The sequence below is a fragment of the Oncorhynchus masou genome, chromosome 28 (genome assembly GCF_036934945.1).
Source record: "Oncorhynchus masou masou isolate Uvic2021 chromosome 28, UVic_Omas_1.1, whole genome shotgun sequence".
NCBI lineage: Eukaryota > Metazoa > Chordata > Actinopteri > Salmoniformes > Salmonidae > Oncorhynchus > Oncorhynchus masou.
Window position 1 is genome coordinate 66,118,365 of NC_088239.1, and position 21,168 is coordinate 66,139,532.

The 21,168-nt window shown below is 44.2% G+C and overlaps 1 protein-coding gene and 1 non-coding gene across 2 annotated transcripts; both read left to right on the top strand.

Moving 5' to 3' along the window:
* The first annotated feature begins 5,898 nt into the window (after window positions 1-5,898).
* On the top strand, window positions 5,899-20,233 carry dtwd2 (DTW domain containing 2). Its single transcript, XM_064942997.1, has 6 exons — window positions 5,899-6,151; window positions 8,557-8,647; window positions 10,283-10,377; window positions 14,519-14,741; window positions 16,338-16,469; window positions 19,815-20,233. The coding sequence occupies exons 1-6, from the start codon at window positions 5,910-5,912 to the stop codon at window positions 19,992-19,994; spliced, it is 963 nt and encodes a 320-aa protein (XP_064799069.1). The 5' UTR covers window positions 5,899-5,909; the 3' UTR covers window positions 19,995-20,233.
* Window positions 20,234-20,992: 759 nt separating this feature from the next.
* On the top strand, window positions 20,993-21,063 carry trnag-ccc (transfer RNA glycine (anticodon CCC)). The gene has a single exon. It is a non-coding gene; the product is annotated as a tRNA-Gly (tRNA).
* Window positions 21,064-21,168: the final 105 nt, after the last annotated feature.

Sequence of the window (21,168 nt, forward strand, 5' to 3'; positions counted from 1 at the left end):
ACGGTACAAATATAGCACTGTACAGGCAAAATTATTGATAGTGTGTCCATAGAATCCGGGTCCAGTCTACTTATGAGAGTCCCTAGAATACAAATCAGGTGAGTTTGAAGAAAAAGCTAGATCATAGAAAGTGTTGCTGGACATTTACTGTGGTCAAACAGCTTAAAAGGGGACGCCTGGACACTATAAGAAACAAATATTGCAGTGTACAGGCAAAACAATTGATTGTGTGTCCATAAAACCAGGGTCCTGCCAACTCACTAGAATCTACCTTTTCCTGGTGAGCACATAGCTATTTTATGAGGCAACACTATGTCACACAATCACAAAAACCAAAACCCACATCCCTGCTACTTTCAATCCAAAAACCTAAGTCCAAGATACAAACCTTTTGATGAATTGCGACTAGGGTTGGTTGAAGAAAAGTGCTGTTAACCTCCGTGATAACCATTGATAGACTACAGGCATAATTGGGGTGATACTAACCAGCAGCATGATCTTACTATGATACAGCTTCAAAAAATAATATTTTAGTTGTTGGAAACAAAATGCTTGACCTAATGCATGTTTTGGCAGTGTTGTGGCTTTACTTTCATTAATCTGATGACTGTTCTTTATCGAATCAAATAACTATGTTTAATTGTTACCTGATTAAATTAATCATGCAACAATTAACTCATTAGGAATTTGGGGCACCTCTAGAGTGGTTGTTTAAAGCGTTACCATCTCCCGAATTAAACTCTAAAGGTCTTTACCTATCACATCCAACAGTCAACGTATTAAATCATGACCTCTTATCGTATCATCATTCTGAACAGTCGTAACCTTCTTGGATCTGCAAAAACCCCAGCCTTACTTATGACTCAGTGCTACACAAATTGGTTTAATTATTTATTTTCTAGCTAACTAAATAATAACACAGAATAAACATACACACTTAATACATGAGAAAAAGGTTCCTAGCAGACTGACACAATATGGTGGCTTTTTACACAGTGACATGGAGAGGGAGAGAGAGAGAGAAAAAGAAAGAGACTTATTGTTGATACATTTTAGAAACTATTCTCACAATAATCATATACTTTGCACACAAAGTAAGAAATCATGAATGTATTTACGTGTGACTGCGTTTACCATTTATCGCTGTTGGAACCAGCCCTACTTAGGAAGGTTGTTGACCTTTCAGCGGCACGCTTGTGTGGCTCTGATTGTCCGAAATGGGTCTCCACTTTCCCGCCTGCTACTGTTGTTCACTCAGGAAGATGCTCCTTCGAAAATAGCCAGCCAGCCGTGTCGACGGTTCCTATTGGTGATGAGAGTAGTAGAATACTGTGATTTGAGAAGAGTAGTAGGATGGTCCCACTTAATAAATTTGCTTTTCTTGATAATCAGCCATACCAGTGATTGTCTGAAGGTAAGCTTTTCGCTGCTTCCTCATGTTGATATTCAAGGTTCAAACCCCTCTGGACACGAGCTGCAACTCTACACGCCTCTCTGGTCTGGGAGGTGGGTTTATTTTCTTCACCTCGTGTTGAGGTTCAAAGTGCCAACCATTTTAAACGCCTTTCTGGTCTAATGTTAATTTCCATACCAGTCATTTTATGCACTCTGGCTGAAGGGGACGGTTCCGTCAGTCTGACACGCTCTCTGACCACACTTGGGGCATGGCTACTTACTATGCAGAGTTTATAGGAGATAGATTCTCTTATGGCTCCTAAAATCACATTCCTATTTAACATAATTTTTCATTACCAATATACAATGTAGAGGATGGAGATTAGACAGATAAAGGGGATATGCTTTCCAAGTTACATTATTTCCTTTATAACCTTTTCATATCTTAGAAAAGTTCTTCCAGTATTCGTTCAAAAACTGTTAGAGTTTCGTCAGGAAAAAGTCTGTTAATGGAGAGAGAGTCTTCTTCTCCTTTAATTTTACAACTGGGCATGAGCTGTCAACCTGGCCCAGTTCTCTCCTTCCCCTCTCTGTGGGTGAAAGGGGGTCTGGTTGAGTTATTCATTGCAAACCTGATCTGACCCACTCAGATCCTTACAGGACAGTCATGACAGCAGGTAAGGCTGACCTTGGGCTGATTTAAATGTGTAAAGTCTGCAGCCTGCTCATCATCATTCGGATAATTTAGTACATTTACATACAGATATGCCAGTAACGATACTGATAATTGATATATATATATATATATATATATATATATATATATATATATATATATATATATATATATTTGTCTAGCCAAAACGCTTGACCTGATGCATGTTTTGTCAGGCAAGGCTGACTTTGGGCTGATTTAATTTGTAAAGTCTACATTGTTATTTAGATATAGTCCTGAATTTGTGAGTCAGCAGAGAGTTAAAGTGACTACAAAAGTGCAGAAGTATGATTTAGACTCAACATGAGTTCACTGACCTCATAGCCTCAGAGTAGGTGGCGTTACCGAGGCCAGCCTGGTCTCATAGACTAGATGTGACATAGTAAATGTAAATCCATTACTCTAATGATATGATATGTTATGTTTGGTATGGTTACATAAGACAAATGGTTACTTAGTATGGCAGTTGGTTGGGGTGGATGGGTGGTCTTATAACGCAAAAATCTAGCAACCCAAAGGTTGGACAACTTTAGCTAATTAGAAACTTACTATCAAAACAATTGTAGCCTAACACCTACCCAATTGCATTACCTATACAAAGGGGACCTCTTAGGAGTAATGCTGTACTGTAATGTAAACATGAACCCAGCCAGAGATAGAGAAGTGGCTGACAGAGGAAGAAGAGTGGCTGGGAGAGGGAGAGGAGTATGTATGCGTGGTGGAAGACGGCTGAGAGGAAGATAGAGAGCTGTAGTCTCAGATGAGATTAGGGATACTATAATTGATCATGTAATAAATCATGGTCTATTAATGAGAGAGGCTGGTCTGAGAGTGCAGCCAAATCTGCAACGCTCAACAGTGGCATCTATTGTGAGAAATTTCCGGCAAAACAACAGGTAAGATGTGCATTCTGCAAGGGCATGTTTCTGAACTGCACATTACAGAAGTAAATTGAGCAAATCCTCCAAACCCAGGAGCCAAGCAACTCAGGAACCAATATGTCCAGGTAAGATGACTATAATATACAGAACTGTCACGGATCCCTTTGGAACTTTCATTGCGCACACCTGGCCCCTATTCCCACTGATTGTATTTGTATATATGTGCCCTTTGTTTACCTTGGTGCTGTCGATTATTGTTACAATGTCCCTTGGTGCGCGCGAGTACCTGTACTGTGTGTTTTGGAGTTTCGTGCCCTTGTGTATTGCGCAGACGACTATGGGTCTCGTCCCGTGTGTTAATCATTGTGAGCATGTGAATTTATTTGAGGTACTCCTCACTCTTTTGTTTGGGTTTCAAACCTGTGTTTTGTGTAAGTGTTTGTTTGTTCTTCGTGCCTTTACACGGCACACCGTCATTTGTGGTATCATTTAAAAAAAAAACTATTACGCATTCCTGTGCCTGTCTTCCGAATCATTGTTACCAACAGTCTGACATAAGAAAATGACAAAACATATTGAAGCATGTTGCATCATGTCTTATTTTTTCACGTAACATATACTGCAGTGAATTCTAAACAGCAAAGAAATTTAACAAAAAAAATATTGTTTTTTAGTGTTAGAGCTTTTTAGGTCATTGTTTTATGAGTGACAAAGTGTGCTTGTTGGGTGACAACCTTTGGTAGTGTGGAAGAATGAGTTGATTTGAGACATGTATGAAGTATTTTGGTAGTTTTAGTGCATTTTGGATGTGAAATTAACTGCTATGCCAGGCTGAAAGTTGGTTAGGAGAACTGTGTGAAGAGTTTTGAAAAAGTATTGAGAAATGGGTCTTAGCGATTGAATTTTTTCAAATTTAGAATTTAAGGCACACTTAACCAGAATGGCTACCACAGCATTCTACAGCAATGCACCATCCCATTTGGTTTGCGCTTAGTGGAATTATAATTTGTTTTGCAACAGGACAATTACCCAAAACAGATCTCCAGACTGTGTAAGGGCCATTTGACCAAGAAGGAGAGTGATGGAGTGCTACATCAGATGACCTGGCCTCCACAGTCACCCAACCTCAACCCAATTGTGATGGTTTGGGGTGGGTTGGACCGCAGAGTGAAGAAAAAACAGCCAAAAAGTGCTCTGCATATGTGGGAACTCCTTCAAGACTGTAGGAAAAGCATTCCAGGTAAATACCTCATGAAGCTGGTTGAGAGAATGCCAAGAGTGTGCAAAGCTGTCATCGAGACAAAGGGTGGCTACTTTGAAGAATCTAAAATATATTTGGGTTACTACATGATTCCATATGTGTCATTTCATAGTTTTGATATCTTCACTATTATTCTACAATGTAGAAAATTGTAAAAAATAAAGAAAACCCTTGAATGAGTAGGTGTGTCCAAACATTTGACTAGTACTGTACTCTCAAGGTGCACATTTTCACTCCATGATATGTGTGTAAGTCGCTCTGGATAAGAGCGTCTGCTAAATGACTTAAATGTAAATGTAAATGTGCGAGGACAACATGCGGTGTGTATGCGTTTGTGCGCACATGTACTTGCACATACACGTGCACACAAACGCGTGTGCATCCCATGTTGTCCTCAAATATATCATGGTTTTGGCTCATAGTTTTTCCATGTTAGATTTGGAGATAAGGCTTAGGAGGATAATTAATGAATAAATAACATCTCTTATTAAAAATACATAATAGAGAATGTATATAGATGTACCCAAGCAACCCTCTCACAAACCCAGCACCTGCATTTTTATGACAGTCATACAGAGTTAACGAAATCTGAAAAGTGCTAAAACAGGCAAGGGGAGAGAGGGAGTGAGAGCTAAAAAAAATGGTCAGAGTAAGCACTGGTATAGCAGCATCTAAAATGAGAAACGTTAAAGAAAATCTGACCATATGGTGCATATCACTCGCACCTCTCCCTTAGGCTCAATTCCCACATTTGCCCGGCACGGGCGGAGCGCAGGCATAGGGCGCAGCCTCCCAGCGCCACGGAGACACAGCACACAGAGCCGGCGCAGGATACCCTGGGCCGAAACGGCGTACGGAGACCAAACACGCTGAGCCGGCACAATACACCCTGGCTGGATGCCCACTCTCGCATGGAACATTTTCTCTCCATTTATTTAAAGGTACTTGAGGGGGGCTGGCCTATAGCGCTCCGGGCTATGAGCGCGTACTGGCGACACCGTGCACTTGACCGCATAACACGGTGCCTGACCAGTACGACGCCTCTTCCGGTAAGCACGGGGAGTTGGCTCAGGTCTATGGCCTGACTCCCCGTGTGCCCCCCTATGAAAGAGGGCCCTATGAAATTACACTATATATAGATTCTACAGTCCCTACCGAGTACTCCCCACCCCACTTTTACATCTGGTCAAATACTTGCTTTTTTCTGTATAAGCCAATATGCAATGCATGTAAAACAGAGGAGGCTGGTGGGAAGCGCTTTGGGATGACCGGGTCATTTTAATGGCTGGAATGAAATCAATGGAATGGTACCAAACAAATCAAACAGATTGAAACAACGCGTTGACTTCATTCCATTGGTTCCAATACAGTCATTGCAATGAGCCCGTCTTCCTATAGCCCCTCCCACCAGCCTCCACTGATATATAGTGATTTGCATTGGGGGCATTTAATTAACCTTGGAACCTGTTTAAAAACCCACATTTAATGCAAATGTGAACGAATAAGAATTTCTGAACGAATATGAATCATTGTTAATGTTTAAACAATTATTTTTCATACATATGAATAAATACAGGTTAATGACACCTTCCTACTATTACGTGGTGGACTTTTATTTAGAAAAGGTCCGAAATTCCGTAACCCGGAAGTACTTCTGATGTTACTGACGAGAGCTGATACGAGTTTCCCTTCATTTTTTTTCATGTTCCATACATTTGTAATGGACACAACATGCCAAAGTCTCTCAAATCTTTCCCTAAACCACCCTCTTGCTCCAGTTGAATATGCCAATTGTGGCAGCTCTTCTTCGCAAGATGACGAAGACGTGGACGGCTTTGGGGATCTGCGATCTCTGCCTGTAGATGTCTGCGAGAGACGACCCACATGTTTACGATGTTGGTAAGTTCAGTGGGAGCACCGCCACAAAATATAGAAGTTACCAGTATCTTTGCCACCACCATTGACTGATAGTATGTGAACGAAAGCTTTATCAGTCAAATATTTAAGATCAGCTAGTTACTGCAATGGACCATCACATATACAGTTACAATTCTGTAGCTACAGCTGGGCTGTATTGATTACACGAATTCATGCCAAACGCAACAGTTTGGATTAATGATTAGACCCGTGGTACCCTGTTGGAGCCTTGGAGGCAACCCGCCTACGAGAAAGCTAGCTACATGAGGATATTCATTCTCTCCATGAACCATTCTGCTGCTTCTAACGAGACGATATGTGGAAGGATTCCCTCGCGAGGCTAGGGGTAGACTACTTCTCAAATAGTACAGTGCTTCATTCATTATGCCCAGGGTTGGGTAGGTTACTTTCTAAATGTAATCCGTTACAGTTTCACGTTACCTGTCCAACGTTGTAATCAGTAACGCAACTTTTAGATTACCCCAAACGCAGTAACTTAATCTGATTATATTCGTTTACTTTTAGATTACTTTCCCCTTAAGATGCATTAGAAGAACACACGAATGTATGTTATCAATTGAACGACATCTATTGCAGCATAAATCTATGTCAAAGTTTACATAGCTGGTCATATATGGACGTAACAGTTTACTTTATGGGTTGGTTATGTAGGCTTCTTCTAACCCATTGCTTTCTATTACATATAAAAATATGATTAAATTATAGTTTTACATTAAAAACCAAAGTCTATCAGAATTCCAGTCATTACAATAAATTTTATACCCCTTGATCTTCAAGAATTGGACTTGGAAATATGGAAGTATAGGTTAGCCAAATTATTTTACCTGAGTATGACCCCAAAACTAAGGACATATTAGCCAGTCCTACTCTGTTTTTTATGATTTTGTTGACATGGAGAAATGACTGGGCTCATTGAATGGTTTTTCTAAAAATAATTAAATTAGTAGGTGTGTCCAAACTTTGGACTGGTACTGTATATTTAATATTTATGAATCCCAAAATGGATGAAGCAACTACAGCTTGTCCCTTTAAGTCTATCAAAAAGTGTGCGTGGTGGCAGGGTAGCCTAGTGGTTAGAGCGTTGGACTAGTAACCGAAAGGTTGCAAGTTCATATTCTGAGCTGACAAGGTACAAATCTGTCGTTCTGCCCCTGAACAGGCAGTTAACCCACTGTTCCTAGGCCGTCATTGAAAATAAGAATTTGTTCTTAAATGACTTGCCTCGTTAAATAAAGGAAAAAAAACAACAACAGTTTGAGCATGTCCATTAGGCCTATGGACTTATTTTATCAGCATCAATTAGATTGATCAATAAAAGCCCCACTTTTATTCCATAGGCTTGGATCTGCATTATGCAGCTGTTGCAAGAGCGCATTTTTCATTCGCTGTCCACTGGTTTCAAAAACAATGATTGATAGACAGTTTAAACTTATTGAATTCAACCATTATTGGGTTCAAATACATATTTAGGTTTGTGAATAGCCATCTACAACAACCACAATCGGTAAGGCGCAAATAGCTAAATGAGAGAGCAGCAGTGTGATCCACATCAATGCGCTCTGTAGATATCAATAAGTGATATCTGTATGGCCGTAGACTACACCACTACTGTCATCCTTACCTCCAAGCGTTTATTCAAGTTGGATAATCTTTGGATGCCGACTGCAGTCGCACCATTGGAAGACATAGCTTGGACTGTAGCCTACAAAAGCCTATTAATGCTCTTTTCCTGCGATACATCAAACACATTTGGTGTGTCATCATAGCGGTCTCTGACTTGTGGTCAGACTCGCTCAGATGGAACAAACTTAAACTTGCACCTTTTTTCAATGCTGATTTGAATGTCATTTAGAAAACAGATTTTTTTGCGCAAACATGCTTTTGGAATTTAAAACTAATCCTCAAAGTAATCATCTAGTTTTTCAAAAGTATTGGTAATCTGATTACAGTATTTTTTCTGGTAAGGGATTACAGTTACCATTTTTTGTAATCCCTTACATGTAATCCGTTACTCTCAAACCCTGATTATGTATTGCATCGGATACCATTTGCCTCAACAGGAAGCAAACGGGGAGGGACCTACCTGAACTTGTCCAATACAAAACTCAAGTTTTTGTTGCAAAACGTTTTCCGTTTGGACGAAATATTTTGGAACAGAATCAGCGTAATGAATACCACCCCAGTACTGAGTCCTTTATCTGCACACTGATTTGTGGCCATGTTAAAGCAAATTCTCAGTAGTCATCCACCATAGTTATACCTTTCACCTCTCCCTGGCAGTCACATATAAAGGTATGCGATGAGGAAGGTAGTTATTTAAGACTGTTTGGGAGACATCTTCACCCTCTCCACTTCTCTCCAAACAGCCGTCCCCAGAAGGTGTGTCTCTGCCCGTTCCTGCCAGTCCAACCCCTGGAGGTCTCCACGTGTCTGTACATCGTACAGCATCCTGCAGAGGTGGGGTGGTGTGTGTGTGTGTGTGTGTGTGTGTGTGTGTGTGTGTGGGGGGGTCGATCCATATAATTTCAATCACTTTCTGACTGCGCCCATTATATCAGCAACCATCACTCCTCTGTTCCAATTGCACGTTGTTGGCTAATCCAAGTTTATCATTTTAAAAGGCTAATTGATCATTAGAAAACCCTTTTGCAATTATGTTAACACAGCTAAAAAATGTTGTTCTGATTTAAAGAAGCAAGGCCTTCTTTAGACTAGTTGAGTATCTGGAGCATAAGCATTTGTGGATTCAATTACAGGCTCAAAATGGCCAGAAACAAAGCATTTTCTTCTGAAACTCATCAGTCAATTCTTGTTCTGAGAAATGAAGGCTATTCCATGTGAGAAATTGCCAAGAAACTGAAGATCGCTTTCAACGCTGTGTACCACACCCTTCACAGAACAACGCAAACTGGCTCTAACCAGAGTAGAAAGAGGAGTGGGAGGCCCCGGTGCACAACTGAGCAAGGGGATAAGTACATTAGAGTGTCTAGTTTGAGAAACAGACGCCTCACAAGTCCTCAGCTGGCGGCTTCATTAAATAGTTTCTGCAAAACACCAGACTCAACGTCAACCGTAAAGAGGAGACTGGCCTTCTATGCTGGCCTTCTAGGCAGAGTAGCAAAGAAAAAGCCATATCTCAGACTGGCCAATGAAAAGAAAAGATTAAGATGGGCAAAATAACACAGACACTGGACAGAAGAACTCTGCCTAGAAGGCCAGCATCCCGGAGTCGGCTCTTCACTGACTTGCATGTGGTCGGCGGTTGTGGGACCGGTTCGACGTACTGCCAAATTCTCTAAAATGATGTTAGAGGTGACTTATGGTAGATAAATAAGTATTTAATTCTCTGGCAACATCTCTGGTGGACATTCTTGCAGTCAGCATGCCAATTGCATGCTCCTTCAACTTGAGACATTTGTAGCATTGTGTTGTGACAAAAACGGCACAATTTAAGAGTGGCCATTTGATGTCCCCAGCACAAGGTGTACATGTGTAATGATCATACTATTTAATCAGCTTCTTGATATGTCACACCTGTCTGGTCGATGGATTGTTTTAGAAAAGGAGAAATGCTCACTAACAGGGATGTAAACAAATTTGTGCACTCAATTTGAGAGAAATAAGCTTTCTGTGAGTATGGAACATTTCTCTGTTCTTTTATTTCATGAAACACAGGACCAACACTTTATATGTTTCGTTTATATTTTTGTTCAGTATATATCAAACTCAACCATTTTTCTAATCGGTGATGAAGACATGGCTGTCTCATGGTAGGTGGAGTAGACAAAATGGGTAAACGTTGAGCCCCTCAATGTTTTGGCATTCAGGTCCAAAAAGTCACTTTCTGACCACTTCTGCCGTGGGCAAAAATGTATGGAAGGTTTCGTTCAAATCACAAGGGGTCCATTAATAAAGTGATTAAAATCCTATGGAACGACTCACTCACAACCCTGAGTTTATCCCTTGAGTAATGCCCCAAACTGCTTCAGGGTTACTGCTCTGCAGCTGGCCCTATGCTCCTCCGATCCAGTGTGTGTGGTTGGGTACTGTGTTAGTAAAAATAACAATGGAAATGATTTTCTGTGTTTTCAGGAGAGCCGAGCGCTTCGTACCGTCCCTCTCCTTGCTGCGTGTTTGCCCCCAGGAAAATGCAAGGTCTTTGTGGGAAGGAGATTCAATGAAGAGAGGTAAACATTTATCTTTATGTTGGTCTGATACTGAACATTAAACGTACTGTCACGCCCTGACCTGAGTATTCTTTGTTTTCTTTGTTTTGGTTAGGTCAGGTTGTGACATGGGTGATGTATGTGTTTTTGTACTGTCTAGGGGTTTTGTAGGTTTATGGGGTTGTTTATCTTTATATAGGTCTATGGTTGCCTAGATTGGTTCTCAGTTAGAGGCAGGTGTTTATCGTTGTCTCTGATTGGGAACCATATTTAGGCAGCCATCTTCTTTGGGTATTTCGTGGGTTATTATCTATGTCTAGTTGCCTGTGTATGTGTAACGGATGTGAAACGGCTAGCTAGTTAGCGGCAGTGGTGTGCGCTAAATAGCGTTTCAATCGGTGACGTCACATGCTCTGAGACCTTGAAGTAGTTGTTCCCCTTGCTCTGCAAGGGCCGTGGCTTTTGTGGAGCGATGGGTAACGATGCTTTGTGGGTGACTGTTGTTGATGTGTGCCCAGGTATGGGCGAGGGGACGGTCTAAAGTTATACTGTTACATGCACATTTATAGTATAGCTTCACGTTCGTTTTGTTATTTTGTATAGTTTGTTTAAGTGTTCTTCGTCTTATTAAAGAAGATGTATTCATATCACGCTGCACCTTGGTCTCCTCCATACGACGAACGTGACAGATTAACCCACATAAAAGGACCAAGCAGCGTGATTGGGAGGAACAGTGCTTAATGGAGAAATGGACCCGGGAGAAGGACGAATGGGTAACAACCTGGAGGAGATTGAGAGTTGATTGATCGATCCAGGGAGAGTGCCAGAGCCTGCATGGGATTCTATGGAACAGTGCGAGGAGGGATACAGGAGAATGGAGGAACGGGGAAGATATAAGGGTACACGGCTAGCACGGAAGACCGAGAGGCAGCCCCAAGATTCTTTTGGGGGGGAGGGCACACGAGGATATTGGCTAAGTCAGGTAGGAGACCTGAGCCAACTCCTCGTGCTTACTGTGGGGAGCGTGTAACTGGTCAGGCACCGTGTTATGCAGAGATGCGCACGGTGTCTCCGGTGCGCATTTCTAGTCCGGTGCACTACATTCCAGCTCCTCGCATTTGCCGGGCTACAATAAGCATCCAGCCAGGACGGGTTGTTTCAGCTTTACACTCCAGACCTCCAGTACGCCTCCACAGCCCAGTACGTCCTGTGCCTGCTCCCCGCACTCGCCCCGAGGTGCGTGTCTCCAGCCGGGTACCAATAGTGCCGCCACCAGTGCACCTCCAGGGTCCAGTACTCCCTGTTCCTCTCACTCGCCCTGAGGTGCGTGTCCCCAGCCCGGTACCACCAGTGCCGGCACCACGTACCAGACCTACAGTGCGACTCGGCAGTCCAGTACACCCTGTTCCTTCTCCCCGCACTCGCCCTGAGGTGCGTGTCCCCAGCCCAGTACCACTAGTGCCGGCACCACGCACCAGGCCTACAGTGCGCCTCGCCAGTCCATAGCGTCCGGCAACAGTACCCAGCCCGGAGCGTCCGGCAACAGTACCCAGCCCGGAGCGTCCGGCAACGGTACCCAGCCCGGAGCGTCCGGCTACAGTACCCAGTCCAGAGTGTCCGGCGACAGTACCCAGCCCAGCGCGTCCGGCGACAGTACCCAGCCCAGCGCGTCCGGCGACAGTACCCAGCCCAGCGCGTCCGGCGACAGTACCCAGCCCAGCGCGTCCGGCGACAGTACCCAGCCCAGCGCGTCCGGCGACAGTACCCAGCCCAGCGCGTCCGGCGACAGTACCCAGCCCAGCGCGTCCGGCGACAGTACCCAGCCCAGCGCGTCCGGCGACAGTACCCAGCCCAGCGCGTCCGGCGACAGTACCCAGCCCAGCGCGTCCGGCGACAGTACCCAGCCCAGCGCGTCCGGCGACAGTACCCAGCCCAGCGCGTCCGGCGACAGTACCCAGCCCAGCGCGACCGGCGACAGTACCCAGCCCAGCGCGTCCGGCGACAGTACCCAGCCCAGCGCGTCCGGCGACAGTACCCAGCCCAGCGCGTCCGGCGACAGTCTGCAGACCGGAACCTCCTACGACGGGCCGCAGACCGGAAACTAGTACCCAGCCCAGCGCGTCCGGCGACAGTACCCAGCCCAGCGCGTCCGGCGACAGTACCCAGCCCAGCGCGTCCGGCGACAGTCTGCAGACCGGAACCTCCTACGACGGGCCGCAGACCGGAAACTCATACGACGGGCCGCAGTCCGGAACCTACCACGACGGGTCGCAGTCCTGATCCGCCAGGGTCTCCCTCCTGTCTGGATCTGCCAGGGTCTCCCTCCAGTCCTGATCCGCCAGGGTCTCCCTCCAGTCCTGATCCGCCAGGGTCTCCCTCCAGTCCTGATCCGCCAGGGTCTCCCTCCAGTCCGGATCCGCCAGGGTCTCCCTCCTGTCCGGATCCGCCAGGGTCTCCCTCCTGTCTGGATCCGCCAGGGTCTCCCTCCAGTCCTGATCCGCCAGGGTCTCCCTCCAGTCCTGATCCGCCAGGGTCTCCCTCCTGTCTGGATCCGCCAGGGTCTCCCTCCTGTCTGGATCCGCCAGGGTCTCCCTCCTGTCTGGATCCGCCAGGGTCTCCCTCCTGTCCGGATCCGCCAGGGTCTCCCTCCTATCCGGATCCGCCAGGGTCTCCCTCCAGTCCTGATCCGCCAGGGTCTCCCTCCAGTCCTGATCCGCCAGGGTCTCCCTCCTGTCTGGATCCGCCAGGGTCTCCCTCCTGTCTGGATCCGCCAGGGTCTCCCTCCTGTCTGGATCCGCCAGGGTCTCCCTCCTGTCTGGATCCGCCAGGGTCTCCCTCCTGTCTGGATCCGCCAGGGTCTCCCTCCTGTCTGGATCCGCCAGGGTCTCCCTCCAGTCCTGATCGCCAGGGTCTCCCTCCTGTCTGGATCCGCCAGGGTCTCCCTCCTGTCTGGATCCGCCAGGGTCTCCCTCCAGTCCTGATCCGCCAGGGTCTCCCTCCTGTCTGGATCCGCCAGGGTCTCCCTCCTGTCTGGATCCGCCAGGGTCTCCCTCCTGTCTGGATCCGCCAGGGTCTCCCTCCTGTCTGGATCCGCCAGGGTCTCCCTCCTGTCTGGATCCGCCAGGGTCTCCCTCCTGTCTGGATCCGCCAGGGTCTCCCTCCTGTCTGGATCCGCCAGGGTCTCCCTCCTGTCTGGATCCGCCAGGGTCTCCCTCCTGTCTGGATCCGCCAGGGTCTCCCTCCAGTCCTGATCCGCCAGGGTCTCCCTCCAGTCCTGATCCGCCAGGGTCTCCCTCCTGTCCGGATCCGCCAGGGTCTCCCTCCTGTCTGGATCCGCCAGGGTCTCCCTCCAGTCCTGATCCGCCAGGGTCTCCCTCCTGTCTGGATCCGCCAGGGTCTCCCTCCAGTCCTGATCGCCAGGGTCTCCCTCCTGTCTGGATCCGCCAGGGTCTCCCTCCTGTCCGGAGCCGCCAGAGCCGTCAGCCAACCAGGAGCCGCCGATGCCGCCTGTCACGCCGGCGATGCTGGGAGCTACCAGAGCCGCTCCTCAGTCCAGTGACGCCCTCTACGATGATCTTCAGTCCGGGGTCCGCTGCGAGGGTCCCCACTCCAAAGGCACCACCTAAGTGGGCCAAGACTGAAAAAGCCCACCCGGACCCTCCCCTTTCGATTAGGTTTTGCGGCCGGAGTCCGCACCTTTGTGGGGGGGGGGTACTGTCACACCCTGACCTGAGTATTCTTTGTTTTCTTTATTGTTTTGGTTAGGTCAGGGTGTGACATGGGTGATGTATGTGTTTTTGTAGTGTCTATGGGTTTTGTAGGTTTATGGGGTTGTTTATCATCTTGGTGTTTATTTGTCTATGGTTGCCTGAAGTGGTTCTCAATCAGAGGCAGGTGTTTATCGTTGTCTCTGATTGGGAACCATATTTAGGCAGCCATCTTCTTTGGGTATTTCATGGGTTATTATCTATGTCTAGTTGCCTGTATATGCACATTTATAGTATAGCTTCATGTTCGTTTGGTGTTTTTGTATTGCTTGTTTGTGTTCTTCGTCTTAAAGAAGATGTATTCATATCACACTGTGCCTTGGTCTCCTCCATACGACAAACGTGACACGTACATCATTCTCTCTAAACATGTTGCCTCTCTCTCTGCCTTACAGGAACCCAGAGCTGGCTGCAGTGTGTCGAGACAGCAGAACCCTGATACTGTACCCGGGACCAGATGCTCAGAACCTGGAGGAGCTAGTCCAGAAACAAGACCAGGACAGGATGGGAGAGCAATTTGTGAGGGCAGTGGGACCCAATGTCATCATCATCGATGGCACCTGGAGCCAGGCAAAAGATATGTTCCTCAGAAACACCCTGCTCCACCAGCCCAAACAGGTGGAACAGCTATATATACAGTGCCTTGCAAAAGGATTCATCCCCCTTGGAGCACTTTTTCTATTTTGTTGCATTACAACCTGTCATTTAAATTAATTTTTATTTGGATTTCATGTAATGGACATACACAAAATAGTCCAAATTGGTGAAGTGAAATGAAAAAAATTACTTGTTTAAAAAAATGTAAAAACAGAAAAGTGGTGCGTGCATACAGTGGGGCAAAAAAGTATTTAGTCAGCCACCAATTGTGCAAGTTCTCCTGCTTAAAAGGATCAGAGGCCTGTCATTTTCATTATAGGTACACTTCAACTATGACAGACAAAATGAGAAAGAAAATCACATTGTAGGATTTTTAATTAATTTATTTGCAAATTATGGTGGAAAATAAGTATTTGGTCACCTACAAACCACAGACCACTACAGACCAAGGAGCTCTCCAAACAGGTCAGGGATAAACTTGTGGAGAAGTACAGATCAGGGTTGGATTATAAAAAAATATCTAAAACTTTAAACATCCCGCGGAGCACCATTAAATCCATTATAACTTTTTAAAAAGAATATGGCACCAGCCTGCCAAGAGAGGGCCTAACACCAAAACTGACGGACCAGGCAAGGAGGGCGTTATTCAGAGAGGCAACAAAGAGACCAAAGATAACACTGAAGGAACTGCAAAGCTCCACAGTGGAGATTGGAGTATCTGTCCATAGGACCACTTTAAGCAGTATACTCCTTAGATCTTGTCTTCACGGAAGTGGCCAGAAAAAAGCAATTGCTTAAATAAAAAAATAAGCAAACACGTTTGGTGTATGCCAAAAGGCATCTGGGAGACTCCCCAGATATATGGAAGAAGGTACTCTGGTCAGATGAGTCTAAAATTGAGATTTTTGGTCATCAAGAAAAACACTATGTCTGGCGCAAACCCAACACCTCTCATCACCCCGAGAACAAAATCCCCACAGTGAAGCATGGTGGTGGCAGCATCATGCCGTGGGGATGTTTTTCATCGGCAGTGACTGGGAAACTGGTCAGAATGAAAGGAATGATGGCGCTAAATACAGGGAAATTCTTGAGGGAAACCTGTTTCAGTCTCCCAGAGATTTGAGACTGGGACGGAGGTTCACCTTCAGCAGGACAATGACCCTAAGCATACTGCTAAAGCAACACGCAAGTGGTTTAAGGGGAAACATATAAATGTCTTGGAATGGCCAAGTCAAAGCCCAGACCTCGATCCAATTGAGAATCTGTGGTATGACTTAAAGATTGCTGTACACCAGGGGAACCCATCCAGCTTGAAGGAGCTGGAGCAGTTTTGTCTTGAAGAATGGGCAAAAATCCCAGTGACTATAGATGTGCCACGCTTATAGACACACCCCAAGATACTTGCAGCTATAATAAATGGGCTGAATACTTTCACAAGTCACTGTAGATTGAGTATAATGGAATCAGGTTTCTTTACACCAGGGGTGTATTGATTAAGTACAATCAAGCCAATGCAATAGTCCCAAAAGTGTCAACTACAAGCCAAATCAAGGGCTTTCAAGTGTATGGTCAGGTTATTTTTATTGTTGAAATGGAGTCTGCTGCGTTGTATTTCAGGTACAGCTGAGCAGGAGTGAGCAGACTAGCCAGTATGTGATCCGTTCTCAGCCATCTAACATCTGCCTGTCCACCCTGGAGTGTGCTGCTGTCACCCTGTCCATCCTAGAGAGGAACGAAGCAATACAGGAGGTGGGTAGCATATGGACCTATACTCTACGTGACATGACAATCATATATATATATATATATATATATATATATATATACACAGACAATCATACTTGTTCTACAAATCTAATTTTATTGGTCACATATGCATGGTTAGCAGATGTTATTGCGAGTGTAATGTTCTAGTTCTGACAGTGCAGCAATATCTAACATGTAATCTAACAATTCCACAACAACTACCTAATACACACATCAACGTTTTTCACAATTCCTGACATTTTAATCCTAGTAAAAATTCCCTGTATAGGTCAGTTAGGATCACCACTTTATTTTAGTAATGTGAAATGTTAGAATAATAGTAGAAAGAATGATTGATTTATTTTAGCTATTATTTCTTTCATCACATTCCCAGTGGGTCAGAAGTTTACATACACTCAATTAGTATTTGGTAGCATTGCCTTTAAATTGTTTAACTGGGTCAAACATTTTGGGTAGCCTTCCACAAGCTTCCCACAATAAGTTGGGTGAATTCCTTCTGACAGAGCTGTTGTAACTGAGTCAGGTTGGTGGGCCTGACAAATTGTCTATGGGATTGAGGTCGGGGCTTTGTGATGGCCACTCCAATACCTTGACTTTGTTGTCCTTAAGCCATTTTGCCACAACTTTGGAAGTTTGCTTGGGGTCATTGTCCATTTGGAAGACCCATTTGCGACCAAGCTTTAACTTCCTGACTGATGTCTTGAGCTGTTGCTTCAATATATCCACATAATTTTCCTTCTCATGATGCCATCTATTTTGTGAAGTGCACCAGTCCCTCCTGCAGCAAAGCACCCCCACAACATGATGCTGCCACCCCTGTGCTTCATGGTAAGGATGGTGCTCTTGGCTTGCAATCTTTCCCCTTTCTCCTCCAAACATACCGATGGTCATTATGGCCAAACAGTTCTATTTTTGTTTCATCAGACCAGAGGACATTTCTCCAGAAAGTATAATCTTTGTCCCCATGTGCGGTTGCAAGCCATAGTCTTGCTTTTTTTATGGTGGTTTTGGAGCAGTGGCTTCTTCCTTGCTGAGCCGCCTTTCAGGTTATGTCAATATAGGACTTGTTTTACTGTGGATATAGATACTCTTGTACCTGTTTCCTCCAGCATTTTCACAAGGTCCTTTGCTGTTGTTCTGGGATTGAATTTCACTTTTCGCACCAAAGTACATTCATCTCTAGGAGACAGAACGCGTCTCCTTCCTGAGCAGTATGACGGCTGTGTGGTCCCATGGTGTTTATACTTGCATACTATTGTTTGTACAGATGAACGTGGTACCTTCAGGCGTTTGGAAATTGCTCCCAATAATTAACCAGACTTGTTAAGGTCTTGGCTGATTTCTTTTGATTTTCCCATGATGTCAAGCAAAGAGGCACTGAGTTTGAAGGTAATCCATCCACATGTATACCTCCAATTGACTCAAATTATGTCGATTAGCCTATTAGAAGCTTCTAAAGCCATGACATAATTTTCTGGAATTTTTCAAACTGTTTAAAAGCACAGTCAACTTAGTGAATGTAAACTTCTGACCCACTGGATTTGTGATACAGTGAAATAATCTGTCTGTAAGCAATTGTTGAACAAATTACTTGTCATGCACAAAGTAGATGTCCTAACCGACTTGCCTGAACTATAGTTTGTTAACAAGACATTTGTGGTGTGGTTGAAAAACGAGTTTTAATGATTCCAACTTCAACTGTGCCTCTCGTGTCTGAGACGTTGAATTGCGACTCAACTTTGTCGCAATACTGACATTTCGCTTGTTCAATTGCCTTGTGGAGGGAATTACTACTCTGTTTGTATTCAGCCATATTCCCAGTCACCTTTCCATGGTTAAACGCGTTTTCAGTTTTGCAGGAATGCCACCATCTATCCACGGTTGTTGCTTAGGGTAGGTTTTAAGTCACTGTAGGTACAACATCTCCTATACACTTCCTTATAAACTCACTCATTGAATCGGCATATACGTCAATATTATTCACTGAGGTTACCCGGGAACATGTTCCAGTCCGCGTGATCAAAACAATCTTGAAGCGTGGATTCTGATTGGCCAGACCAGCATTGAATAGTCCTTAGCATGGGTACATCCTGTTTGTGTTTCTTCCTATAGGATGGGAGGCGCAAAATGGAGTCGTGGTTGGATTTGCCAAAGGGAGGGCGGGGGAGGGCCTTTTTATGCATTGCTGAAGTTAGAGTAGCAGTGATCCAGTGTTTTACCAGCGCGGGTGCTACAGTCAATATGCTGATAGAATTTAGGTAGCCATGTTCTCAAATGTGCTTTGTTAACATCCCCAGCTACAATAAATGGGCCTCAAGATATATGGTTTCCAGTTTGCATAATAGACAACATCCATTTCTATCTGTACTTTCTATAACGTCTCATGACTTCTACCCTCCTTACCTTACATTACCCACAACACTGCTCAAGTGGGTATTATAAAGCAACATGTTACAGTAATAATATAATTTTTTACAGTAACCAGTAATGTAATGGAGTTACTGCTCCAATTTGAGTAATAACTTTATAGTTTCTTATCAAATAAATTGATTGTTACTTTTGTCATCATTCCCTTAATATTTTGTTATTGATCCAAGTAAATATTTGTGATTATTATTCCCTCTCCAATGGTGCAATATATATATATATATATTTTTTAAACAAATTTGTTTTTGTTCTCAGTCTCACTAAGTTCCTGTTTATGCACGCACTACTACTAACTGCTTTAATGAGAGAGATGAAAAATGACAGAAGCGTCTTTAACATTGACTTTCTCAACATGGAAGTAATCTTCAAAGGCAACACAAAACTCGTATCGAAAGACCCCCGATACCTGACTGCTGCTGAAGATGTCTGTAGGCTTACCTCATTCAAACAACCAAGGCTTGATTTTAATCATTCAGGAGGACAGGGTGTAGAATTAGGGAGAGCTGAACAAGCTTTAAGCTGGGTATGTAGTAAGAGGAAATGCTGCCCTTATCCATGGTAGAATCTGTCATTATTAAGGTACTTGTTTTGGTGTATCGGCCTACTTAACGCAATGTTGTTTACATTTAGTGAGGACGTGCAACATTTTGGTGTGTAACGCAAAAAGTAAAAAAATAAGTAGTGTAACAAATTACTTTTCCCAAGGAGTAATAAGTGAAGTAATTAGTTATTGTTGAAAGAAGTAATGCGTAATGAATAATATATTACTTTTTGTGAGTAAAGACCCAAACACTGCTCCTGAGCATAAGGCCGCTACAGACCCACACCATGATTGTGGATGGCCCTTTGCAGCAATCTGCCTGTACGTGACTGGACATTTCATCTTCCTGTCCCTTCCAGGTTCTGTTGAAGCCTCTGCAGGCACTGTGCTCTTTCCAGCTGCAGCATGGGGCCCTGGTACACCACAGCAAGGAACACCTGATACGACACGGCATTTACGACAAACAAATGCCCACGAACAAACGCAAGATCAAGAGAATGGAGAATCTTATTACGAACCAGCACATCTGCCCTAGATGAGTGACTACTAGGTTGTTTATGAAATAAAATAACTCTCTGGCCTATCCTCATATAGAACACTACTTTTGATCTGAGTGCAATTTGGATTAATCAACATTTCTTCCACCTTACCCAGATGTGTACAGAGCACTGAAATTCAGACTCCTGGGTCAGTGTTGCTACCCACTATATTTCCAATCCAATGTGTGGTTATTTGAAATGGTCTTATTTGTTTTTAAACATGTGTTGAAATAAGTAAATTGTCTGCTGTCTAATTTGATTATGCAGGACTTGATGGCATGGTGCATAGTGGTGGGGAAAAGTACCCAGTTGTCATACTTGAGTAAAGTATAGATACCTTAATAGAAAACGACTAATGTGAAATACCACTAGAGTAAAAGTCTGAGATTATTTAGTTTGAAATGTAATTGCAAAAATATACTAAGCAACAAAAGTTTAAATATTTTTTTACATTCCTTATATTAAGCAAATCAGACCTACACGATTCTCTTGTTTGTATTATATTCGTGAACAGTCGGGGCACACTCCCAACACTCAGACATTTACGTTTGTGTTCAGTGAGTCCGCCAGATCAGCTGTAGAAGAGATGACCAGGGATATTCTCTTCATACATATGTGAATGTTCCTGTCCTGCTAAACATTCTACGTGTAACAAGTACTTTTGGGTGTCAGGGAAAATGTATGGAGTAAAAAGTACATTATTCTATTTAGGATTGTAGAGGGGTAAAAGTTGTCAATATGAATAGTAAAGTACAGATACCCTCAAAAAAATACAACTAATGTATTTATTTAACCTTTATTTAACTAGGCAAGTCACGTTACTGAAGTACTGATGGTGCATATAACTTCAGTGAGGACACCTGAACCGCCTTTGTTCTAACACAGCCTCGTTCAAAATCATTGACAAGAGGAACACATTTTAATAAATGTGAAATTGCAGTCGAAGTGATGTTGTTACGGTAAGGGTAAAATACCCATATTCTCCAAGACATTTTAACGCGCCGCTGGTGTAGTGGTATCATGCAAGATTCCCATTCTTGCGACCCGGGTTCGATTCCCGGGCGGCGCACGTATTTTGTTACATTCTATCACAATTTTCTCCTACATTTTACATAGGCATACAAATAAATATCCAACATGGCAACCATAGCACAAATCATATGTTACTGTTAAT